The sequence below is a fragment of the Malaclemys terrapin genome, chromosome 9, assembly GCF_027887155.1.
Source record: "Malaclemys terrapin pileata isolate rMalTer1 chromosome 9, rMalTer1.hap1, whole genome shotgun sequence".
In the NCBI taxonomy this organism is placed as follows: domain Eukaryota; kingdom Metazoa; phylum Chordata; order Testudines; family Emydidae; genus Malaclemys; species Malaclemys terrapin.
The window spans coordinates 11,908,061-11,920,121 of NC_071513.1; the positions used below are offsets into that span (position 1 = coordinate 11,908,061).

General features: G+C 39.6%; 1 protein-coding gene across 5 annotated transcripts in view; it reads right to left on the reverse strand.

Moving 5' to 3' along the window:
* Nucleotides 1-7,486: 7,486 nt before the first annotated feature.
* The window catches only part of IL1RAPL2 (interleukin 1 receptor accessory protein like 2), a 556,797-nt gene continuing 552,222 nt past the window's right edge, over nt 7,487-12,061 (reverse strand). For 3 of the 5 annotated variants that reach the window (XM_054038767.1, XM_054038768.1, XM_054038770.1), the window contains one exon: nt 7,487-10,751. In XM_054038767.1, the coding sequence (XP_053894742.1) occupies nt 10,054-10,751 (698 nt within the window). In that variant the 3' untranslated portion in view covers nt 7,487-10,053. The remainder of the gene's footprint in view (nt 10,752-12,061) is intronic. The other 2 variants (XM_054038766.1, XM_054038769.1) reach the window with 2 other exon arrangements.

The following is a 12,061-nucleotide window of genomic DNA, read 5'->3' on the forward strand; positions in this document are numbered from 1 at the left end:
TGTCATAAGCTGTCTATTTTGAATCTACAGTGCAATAAGATGAACTTACTTTGCTCTGCCGTCAGGCACTCTCCAAGGAAAGACTGTTGATAAAGATAGGCTTTAGCTGGCCAAAGTTTTGATCTGGATTGGAGTTTTTTCGATAGGCGAGGCATGCTGGTAGCCAAGGTGTTGGGTCTACTTAATACGAAGATGGGGGTCCAGCAATGAAATTGAGGCCCAGATTCAGATTTTCCCAGGGGCTTAAAGAGCCTAGTTTCAATTTGGATTCATTTCTATTTGGTAGGGTTCAATCATCCTTCAATACAGGGTTCTCCCTCCTCCTTTTCCCAGTACTCTGTTGCCGCAATCAAGCAGTCTAGCCTCTCATCTTCTTATCAAGTTATGTCCCTCCAAAGTACAAACCAAATCACTGTATAGTCAACCTCTGTGTTTTCCTCTCTCAGCAGTGATTGCTGATCCCAAATGAAAGTGCCAAGATTAGCTCTCAGAGATATGTCTGATGTCCCACGGGATAGTTGTAGTAAAAACAGGGCAAAGGACACAAAATCTGCCGTCGTTCACGCAGACTCGCACAAGCTTTACTCTTGATCAAGAGACAACTCAGCTACAAATCCATGCCCAGGCTACTGAATTAAATGTATTGGCTGCCTGAAAGCAGCATGTTAATTTCTAGTCCTTTGGATTATTCTGTGTGGTAGCCCTGCTCAAAGTGGGCGAAGTGGTGTAATGTGCAATGAAGGTAGTAAGTAGGGACCAGAACATGGGATTGAGCATTGGCAGGCGAGTCCAATTATCTATTCTTTCCCCCCTGAGCTTTTTTTTCTCTTGGCCAAATTTTATTCCATTTAATTCCTTCAATATTCACTGTTTTTTTTTCTTCTTCCAGTGAAATAGTAAGAAACGTCTTTTCTAACACTCTGCTCCAGTGTGAGACAGTAGGACAGTGAGTGCTAGAGCTGAGTTCCTATGAGTTCTTCCTCGATTTCAGCTCTGTTTGCGACAGTGTGAAATTCACCCCAGCCCAAGGCCTATGCACCACTCCGTCTGCACAGGGGCAAATTTCTCCCTTAGTGTATTCCAGAATCTGCATTCCATCCAAATGGTTGAATAAATGGAACTAATCAGCTACTGATCTTTGGTTATTTCTTTCTTAATACACCGCTACCTCGATATAACGCGACCCAATATAACACGAATTCGGATATAATGCGGCAAAGCAGTGCTCTGGGGGGGGCGGGGCTGCGCACTCAGGTGGATCAAAGCAAGTTCGATATAATGCGGTTTCACCTATAACGCGGTAAGATTTTTTGGCTCCCGAGGACAGCGTTATATCGAGATAGAGGTGTAGTACTGTAGGTTAACAGCCAAACTCCAAATCTTATTGATTTCTAATGAATCCTGACCCACTCTTTGAAAGTGGCCACCCCTATTCCAAGCCCATATCCTACATTTCTGTGCACTCAGACTGTCACTTGGGCTTGTAAGTATTGTAACTGAGGAAGGATTAGCTGGCGATTAGTGAACAAGACTGGGGCCTTGTCTATGCTACACGGCTAAATTAGCATTGCTGCGATTGATGCAGCTGCATCAATTTAGCAGGTCTGATGAAGACACACTAAATTGATGGGAGCGCGTCTCCCGTCGACATGGTGTAGCGTGGACACTGCTGTATGTCGATCTGAGGTATGCCAACTTAAGTTACGGTACTCTGTAACTTAACTAGCATAACATAGCTCAACTTCAGCGTTAGCATAGACCAGGCCTGGGAGTTGGGAGATCTCGCTTCTGTTCCTGATTTGTGGGACGACCTCAAATTCTCTCTGTCTCAGTTTCCCATTTATGAAAACTGAGGATGGCAACATTTTCTTACCCTAGTGATGTGGTCTCAAGTTTATTTCATGATTGCAAGGAGCTTTGAGGTCTTCTTCTCAAAGGGCTTTGGAGGTTTCAAATGGTGGTAGTATTTGTGGGACAGCTCTGCATTCTCTATGTACAATGTAAGAAGCGGCTTTCGAAAATTGGGGTCTCTCTCTTTAATCCCTTCTGTTGCGGGATTAATTTTTCTATGCTTCCTTGTAGCTACTGGCAGATGTTACATTTGACTCACATAGACACTGGTCATAGTATATTGTACGTTAACTTTTTCACATCTCATTAGATATGATTCTGATTGAGTATCCTCTGAGAAGGCTAATTTACATCAAGTCTATGCAGGATCAGGGTCTGGATTTCTCATGGAAATGTGTTTGGTAGCAAAAAGCAACTTCCCTTTGAGTTTTCTGCATGAGAGTCACCTCTCCACGTCACAAAGCCTAGTGCCAAGTTCTGAATTCCACATCGTTTGCATTCAGATATCAAATACACCAAGGCTCCTCCCTGTGAATTTTCATCTTCAGCTCGGCTCTGCTATACTCTTCCTTCAGAGCAGGGCACAGATTGTTGTACAAATCAGTGGTTCTCAAACTAGGGCCGCTACTTGTTCAGGGAAAGCCCCTGGTGGGCTGGGCCGGTTTGTTTACCTGCCGCATCTGCAGGTTCGGCTGATCGCGGCTCCCACTGGCCGCGGTTCGCTGCTCCAGACCAATGGGGGCTGCGGGAAGGGCGGCCAGCACGTCCCTCTGCCCGCGCCGCTTCCCACAGCCCCCATTGGCCTGGGAAGGTGAACCGGGGCCAGTGGGAGCCGCGATCGGCCGAACCTGCAGACGTGGCAGGTAAACAAACCAGCCTGGCCCACCAGGGGCTTTCCCTGAACAAGCGGCAGCCCTAGTTTGAGAACCACTGGTACAAATCACTCGGTACACATGGAGCACAATCCAACAAGGTGCTAAGCATTCTGGGCCCCTATCCAGCAAAGCACTTGAGCACAGACTTAACTTTAAACACGTTAGTCATCCCACTGAACTCAACCCCAGTCCCACTGGTTTTGAATAATATTAGTGCCATTGGATTTAGTAACAGCTATGGGTATTGAGCACTTCTGCACATCAATCTACTCCTGTTTTATTACTCCTGATTCGGGGCCTAACTTTAGGGACCTATATTTGAAAATTTTGGCCAACGCTAATACCAGACAGCCATGTTCACCACTCAATATTCCATCAACAGAAACCGTTTTAAAGCCTTAAAGAAGCTTATAACACTCATCCAATAGAAGAGAGTTTGTTTGGACTTTGCATTGAAGAAAATAAAGCTCTTTCAACCTAATACAGCCAATTACATGGTATCTGGCACTGGTGCAAAATGAATTAGGGGAGTAGTTTACAGTATATCTGCCATAACAATCTGGCTCATCTTGAAAAACGAAATTTTTTATGTATTTGTTTCCCTGCTTGGTCTATAGCTGTGCGGCTATATTGCAATGAAGTGAAAATGCTGACAGCTTGTGTTCTGCTTCTACTGGCAGGGTTACTGTTTTATCATTTATATGACAAATGTTTTGGCAAGGTTCAATCGTTTTTGCTTTCCACTTTATACAGATTTTCTATATTTCTCTTTAGAGTGTGCTTGTTAAACCCTATTTTGATATTCTCCATGTAGGGTAGTTAGTGTGTTAACCATTAAGATGATCCAATGTCTTCTTGTTCTAATTATTGAAAAAGACATCCTCATTTTAGCATCACAGGCAGGTCTGCTCAGTTCTTCAGGGGAGTAAGGTTAAATACATCTCAATGGCAAGGAAAGTTAAACCAACACTGTCTTTATGGAACACAAGTGGGCTGTTTCTTTCCCATTTTCTAATTTAATTTTTTTCTAAAACCTATAAAGTATTAAAAAATCTTTTCATTTTTTCATGTTCACTCCATGCATCTGAAGTGGATCTTTTACCCACAAAAGCTTATGCCCAAATAAATCTGTTAGTCTTTAAGATGCCACTGGACTCCTCTTTGTTTTTTTGTTTTTTTAAATCTTGTGTTTTTTCATATTAACTATGCTAATCAGGGCAGAAACGTAGGTAAGTATTTGGACAAGACTACTTTTGAAATATTTAGATGTTAACCACTTCCAAAAGTTTATTTGCGGGGACATTTCATGCATTTTTTCATAAACTTATAAACAAATATTTACACAATTAAATAAATGTGCATTATTATTTTATAATATTCAGTACCTATTTTTCCTTATGATGGCATAAAGCATGTACCAGCCTTTCCCAGAAAGGACCGTCAGAGTACTGGACCAAGTGTAAAATTTTTCAAAAACATCTAACTGACCTTTGAGCCTAAGTTCCTATTTTCATAAATGACTTAGGTGTTTAGGAGTCTAAGACCTTGTCTACATTAGAAAAGGATTTTCTGGTAGAACTATGCCTGCCAGCCCTCCCAGTGGAGACATAGTTTATACTGGGAAAAAAGCCTTCCAATGGGAGTAATAGGGGGCAAACAATCTACCTACTTTTAAAATAGAGATTGATAAGTTTATGAATGGGATATATGATGGGGTTGCCTGTGGTAGCAGGTGACTGGAGAGGATGATCCAGGAGGTCCCTTCTAACCTTATGCTCCTAACAGGAATTTGGCAGGCATTGGGCTGTAACAGCATTAAGACATCATGGTAATAGGTGCAGAATAAACACCCTAGATAGATTGATAGGCCCAATCCTGATCCTGTCTGCATCCATCACATGGTGTTGGCAATAGGGCCATACTACCGGCAATCTCAACGGGTTTAAAGAATCCTATGCTCCCTCATCACTTAATTTGAGTGTTGGAGAACAGGTGTGGCTGCCTCCACATAGGCAGCATTTGTAAGACCTCCGCCCTAGCTGCTGTATATGGCACCTGGAACCCTGGGGCATATCAGGGAAGGACTGGTGAGAAGGTTACTGCTAAGATGAATAACTGAGGAAACTAAATGGGCTACAAAGTGAGCTTCCATCTGCCAGTTTCAAGATGTTTCTGTGTGCGAGATACTAACTAAAGATGGGACCACCTGTACTGAAGAAAGACCTGGCCCCACCCTACTACGGTCAGAGCCCCCAGTAATCCTCCTAGGAACAGGCAAATGTCATATGTGAACTACAAGAATACAAGGACCCTGATACAGTCTTGTCTCCCCCTTGTGCCTGTGTTGAATAGCATGGTGCTTACTCCTTAGGGTTCCAGTAACCTCTATGGTCTCCGCAGGTGTTTGAAAGCTGGTGAAGATGCATAAAAGACCACTTGGGGGGTAGAGAGCTCACACAGATCACATTCCTGGTCCACCACACCAGGCAGCTCCATGCCAGGTGCCTGTGGATTAGGTGCAGATCGCCTCCCCAGCAGACTTAAATGGCCTTGGGATTGATTGGTCTGATGCAAGGTTGGGTTATGCAGCATTAAGGGGTTATCTCACCCCTTACTGGCATACCATAGGGCCAATGGTTTGACCCTTGTCATGTACTGAGGAACTATAGTCCACCTGTGAGTTATGGCATAGCTTCAGAGGAGTTGCACACAGCATCAGATGGTGTGGCTGGGAAAACTTACCAAACTGACCTTGTAAACAAAGAAGAAACCTCTGATCTCAAATCAGCTACTGACTTCCTGGAGAGAGTTCAGTCCCAGGTTAGCATGCATTGAAGATCGTCTCATCTTTACAGCCCGCTGTATGGAACCTGTTAATGGTGAGTCTGTCGAGGTATTCAGATCAGTTCAGAAGATGGAAAATTAAAAGCCCAGCTAGGATACTGCCCCTGAAGACTTAATCCTGTGAGCTGCTGAGTGTCCCCAGCTCCAGTACTTCTGAGGATTGGGCCCAGAGAGGGAAGAGGAATCCCAGAATATGAAAAAGTCCAGAATAAAAATCTCTATGGGTTGTTCAGCCTTATGGTATAATAAAAGCTCAGTTATTGGATTTTATTCAGAAGGTCTATTACCAGGTAAAGGGCATTTTTAAAAGTGACCCGTGTGAGTTCAGTAAAGCATTTACGTATGTGCTTAATTTTAAGCACTTGCTTAAGTTCCACTGAAGTAAATGGAACTTAGGCATGTGTTTAAGCATTTTGCTGAATGGGGATGGACTGCTGACCCAGGAGAAACTCTGGTGAGAGCCGAGTAGAAGCATTTTTAAAACCACAAGGTAGTGATATTTTAAAGGCATTTGTTATTTTTTCCCTAAGTCCTTATCTTGTTTATAATTCTGAGGTACACTCAATTCCTTTCCCCAGGCTAAATAGCCCTGAAGTACCACAGGTTGTGTTAGCATTGAATTGAAACAAAGCAAAACACAAAACCAAGTTTGACGGTAGTCAGCTTAAATAAGTAAACAGTTATTAGCCTCTTTGTTTCTTTGTGTTTCTTTTCTGGATTATTCCGGTAAACCTGGATCTTTGGAGTCTGCTCCAACGCACACTGAAGCTGATGGGCATCCTTCTAATGGCTGCAATGGACTTTAGATAAGCCTTATATAGACAGAGGATGACAACATTTAATTATACAGCTTTCTCATTTAGCAAAATGGATATTAACTATTGAAACACTGGTCCATAACCCCCCCCTACATAGTATGATTCATTGTAATTACACAAATCATTCCAAGAACAGTCAATACTCACTCAGAATTGGCACCTCAGTCCAAGTTAAATGGTCTTCTGTCTGAATTTCCCTCACTAGAATAGAATTAGTAGAAAGACTGAACAGATTTCTATTTCCAGCTTTATGAATCTCATTTTTATAAATTGTCTTTTCGTTCCTACTCGATTTTTTGGAAGGTGTTTCACACAAAAGGACAAATGTATGTAAAATAGTTTTCAAATACTACTATGCTATAGATGCCATTTTAAAAAGATGACTGTCATCCCAAACCAGAATAACCTTGTGGTTACCATTTAGACCTTTGCTTATCCATAGAGCCAGTTGCAGTCTGGAGCCTGCACATTACTCAGTTTGCTGCTATTCCCCTCCCTCCTTTTGAATTTCCCATCTCTTCATGGCCATTTTGCATTGCTAATTATTTTCTGCCAGCCAAAATCTCTTTCTCTAAGCAAGTAGAACAAATACATTGTTTTTCTAAAGAAAGTAAAGCTAAACACGTTGGATGCAATTCCTTATTTCAGGTAATGACGTTCTCATGGGTATGTTGGAACATATTAGGACAAAAGCCACTTTGGCCTCAATCCATTTCTCACTGAAGTCGATAGAGAGACTCTCATTGACTTTAATGGGAGTTTGATAGGGCCCATTAGGTTAAATTCACCCCAGGTACAGTGGACCAGCACATTGTCTACGCACCACTCGGGTCCCACTTAACTCTAAATTCTACCCTTTGACAAAATTTATCCAGAAGCTTAATTGCTACTTAAGCAAAACTAGAATTCCACCATGTACCATAATTTCTTTGTAATGTGAATTAAAATAAGTGGTATCTCTTGCAAGACCTATTCCCCTTTCCCATACTCAAAGCAGAGGGCTACGGCAGGTTCCAAGTTATGTATATATTGTAGCAGTATGTGATACACAATTGTAAATCTCAGATTAAAAAGCAGAGTGTGATTTGTCATCTATGACTAAAATATATAGATACATAGATACACAATGTGTTCTGAAAAATGACAGAAAAACTGTTCTTTTCATGTTACCCCAATGCAAATGTGACTGCATTTTGTTGTTGAGTATCTACTGTTCTGAGATACATATTGTGGCCAAGCAACTCAAATTGATACCCATGTTTAATCATTGTAAATAAAAGAAGCAGATAGACCTGCATGTTTTCAGAGTTTGCATGCTCAATACAGAACTAGTAGGTTTAAAAATCTCACTGAACATTCTATGTGAATTAAGAAGATTTTAGAAGAATGTGAAAATGAAAATAAAGTACAGCTTTTCACTTAAACATATGCAACTCTCTTCATGCAGAATTTTGTTTTAGTTTTTTTTTAAGTTACACTTTGCATTAAAGAACATAACCAGTGTAAATACAATCTGTAACACTTATAAAACAGTGCAAACGTTGTAAATTTCATTTTTTTTAAATACATGTATTTATAATGGAGGTAAAATCACCTTCTTTCTCAATAGAAAAATATTTATATTAAATACCTACATATGTTGAACTTAACTTTACAAAAGAGTAAGTTATAGTTCCACATTTGTAATAAATTACTATCATTTCTAGTTTCCACATTTACTGTTAGTGTCAAATGCATGTATGTCTAGAAAAACAAAATAAACTTGTATTGAGAACAGAATGAAAATATTACAGTTCATAACTAGTGTGAAGGGGTGCAAGAGAAAGTTGATAAATATTGTGAGAGAAGCAATGAAAAAATACAGAACTTTATGAATTATTGCACATTTGAGTTCATTCTTATGACCTTTGGGCAAATACTTAATTCTTTTGATCTTAAGTTGGTATTCATTTTAATTTTACTGCACTTATGATTTAAAAAACATTTACAAAATGTTAGAATTTACTATACCTTGATTACTGATTGAACCACAGGCAGCTATGTGCAGAGTGCAAACTTTAACTTATGCAATCAAAAAGCAGCAAGACTAAAAAAAAGATATTAAAATGTGGGACACATTGTCTTCCAGAAACATATTTCTGGATTTGATCCTGCAGCCCTTACAGAGGCAAAACACTAAAGTCAATGGGAGTTTTGCCTTGCTAAGAACTACAGAATTGGTTCCTGCCTCTGTTATTCAGAACTTTTTCTTCAAACGCTGTTGTCTCCATTGGCCCAATTCTATAACCCTTAATCATGCGATTAGTCCTTACAAATCCTAATGGTTTCCAAGAGACTCCTCAATTAAATAATTAATGATACTTAGGACTTGGAGAATGATTGTTATCCCTAGAGCTCAGAATGCTTACCAAGGAGAAGTAGCATTATTCTCATGTGACACATAAACTACTCACATGAGTAAGAGATGCATGAACTGACCGTAAGAGCTGCTTAGGCAGCCCAATCTACATAATGTATCACTAGAAGCACTGAGAAAAGAAATACTTGTGCTTGAGCCATAGTAAAAGATATATAAATTGACAGGTAGATATAGAGACAGCATATTCTCTCTTTCATAACTACATTTCAGATGATTATCACTGCAATTGAAGTCATATTAGTAGTAAACCTGAATAATTTAGCTCTTAATCTCTGAATATTGCTGTATTAATTTTCTATTGCTAGTATTCTCAGTAACATGTACATTTTAAATTGCAACTGTTTCAGTTTTGGAAAAAAATATGTAAAATTACATGGCCATTAGTACAAATCTTACAACACGTCAGGAGAGTTTAAGAAATCATGATTTTGTTAACAGACAATGAAGTTTGTACTTGAAATGTTTAAAAAATGGCATTTAAAACTGTAACATTTGTGAAATCTAATAAACCACAGAAAAGTTGTTTGGAATCATCCTAAACATCTGACAATATGCTAATAATTTGTTAATAAAAACACACAGCTAACCATCGACTAGGAATAAGATATGCCTCAATACCAAAATGAATGGATGCTGATATGAGCAGTTGATTTATTCTGCAGTTACTGTGCACTTTATTGATAAACTAGTAAGTCTTCATCCACATTGGTGTATCAGCCGGTCCTCTTCTAAAATGTACTTGTGACAACCTTATGGGAAGTGCTGCCTACGGTTTTCTTTTGAGAATGGTTCACCCAGTGTGCTCTACAAAGACATATTTTCTTTTATAGCATGTTAAGTTTAGAATTTGCAATCTGTACTAAAGTTTATATTTTCTTTTTTTTAAATTCTGTGTAAATAGATGAAATCCCATTACATAAAGATGGGTGTCGGAGATCATATACAGTATTGAACTTCCATCCATACCAGACTGTAAAACATATATGTTAAAATCAAAGGATATATTTTCCCCCTTCAAAGAATCAATACAACTGTACATTAAATGATATGAGCTACATATTGAACTACAAAAGAAGGTCCCCTTTGTCAATAATTTGGAAATGTAAACTAAAAATTCAGGTACAAAAGTGAGTAAATGTGTCTCTGCCTCCAATCTGATTCGGCACCCCATGGCATTGATTTAATGTTCTTTAAAAATCTGTCTTCATGGTGCTCAGAAAGCATCTCAAAAGAGTTCTCATCTTCACTACCAAATATCACTTGTGAAGCTAAGTTCCTGGGATGATAAAGGTAGCAAGGGGTTGTTCCTGTGAAATTCTTGGGTGTCCTTCATGGTATTATTAAGAGGTAGCTGTCCATTTAGTAGTGTCAAGGGTATGTTACAATAGGTGTGGTGATTACTTATGGAAGCTATTGGCAAGGTTGCTGCTGACATGTCATACTCGTATCCTCTGCAATAATGTCTCATTTGCATGGAATCCGTTTGATGGTAATCGGCTAAATCTGCTTGAGATGCTACAAAAGTGGCAGAGGCGCCTGTCATAGCAAGAGACGGTACAGTTTGGAGGTCTCCAAAAAGTCCCTGTTCTGCAGAGTCCAGGACTTGGCGCCGAGATAAAACCTCTTTTTTCTTCGCTGGCATTTCATAGACTAAGCGCTTCCAAAACTTAGAATTCAGTTTGCTGCTTTTTGGTCCTTTCCACTTGACCACTGAGAGAAGTTTGATGGTGTGCTTTAAAGATTCCACTTCGTGGTAATTCACTTTGCCTTTTAAGTCAGTACACTCAATCAAAATAACTTTGATTTCTCCACTGACTAGCATGTTATGGAGTCTGTTTTCCATCTCAAAAATACTCCATCCTCTCCTGAGAACATAGTCTGGAGTTAACACGATAATGAGTCTTCTGCTTTGCTCAACACATCTTGTGAGATCTTCAATGTATGCTACAAATTATAGAAAGAGAGAGAGAATAAAATAAAGAAGTCTATTGTGTTAAAACATTAGCCTTGCAATTAAGTATACTAAAATACTAAGGTTCACTAAGGGTCTGATCCCACACCATTTAATGGAGCTTTACAATAAAAATATGATTGGACATTAATAGACACCATCTCTCTATTTACATAAAACTTAGAAAAGGAAAAAAGTCTAGCTCCTAATGGTTTCCCCATATTAATCATAGTATAGCTAAGATTGATTTAACTTCCTCACTGTTCAGCTGCATTTCAGTGACTTACAAATGATAATATTTGTTTTTCATTTACGGAAAAGTTTTAGCTCTAGATCAGTGTAACTTTTGTGTAAAGTATAAAATTCACAACACATGCTATGGCCATTACTAACATTTCTTGGGTTGCAAGCTAAGGTACAGTAATCAGTTCTTATGCTTCGAGGTGTAAAGAACGGAAGGACACGAGGATGCTTCAGGGTGCATGGATTGTAGCTAACCGGAGCTCGGGAAGGAATCCTCCATCACCACATGTACAAATTATGTTATTGGAAAGGTACAGCATGGGCAGCTTTTACCGTTTTGTACACACATTGACCACAATCTTGGAGGTCCAATGATATCAATCTTGGAGGTCCAATGATCTGTTTTAATATTGCAAATCTATGCTTCTACGTACACAAGATAATTAACAGAATCGTCATTAGATGATAGGGGGAAAAAAACCCCAACAAATGGAAAACATAAGCAAATATAGAATTACTCAGAGGCGTTTATTTTCTGAGGTACCATTGACAAGGAAAATATATTTAATTTATCTCCTAGAACTGGAAGGGACCTTGAAAGGTCATTGAGTCCAGCCCCCTGCCTTCACTAGCAGGACCAAGTACTGATTTTGCCCCAGATCCCCAAGTGGCCCCCTCAAGGATTGAACTCACAGTCCTGGGTTAGCAGGCCAATGTTCAAACCACTGAGCTATCCCTCCCCCCATATAGTCTACTGTATTTATGCATGCTAACATTTGCAAGGTATTGGTGTAAGCAGAGATGCTGTACACCATCTTCCCATTTCACAAGGTCAATTTATCAGCCCAGAATATATTCTGGGGGTTGAATCTTAGTTTGTGTGTTTGATAAGCCTGACAAAGGAGAATGGGGGAGAGAGGCCAATGAAAGTAATCTGACATGGACCTCTTTATATCTATTTACAGAAGTCCTGACCCCAAACCATTCAAAGCCATGGAAAGGCTTTCAGTGGGTGTTGGATCAGGCCCAGAAAAATAATAAACAGCGATAAAGGTAGTGA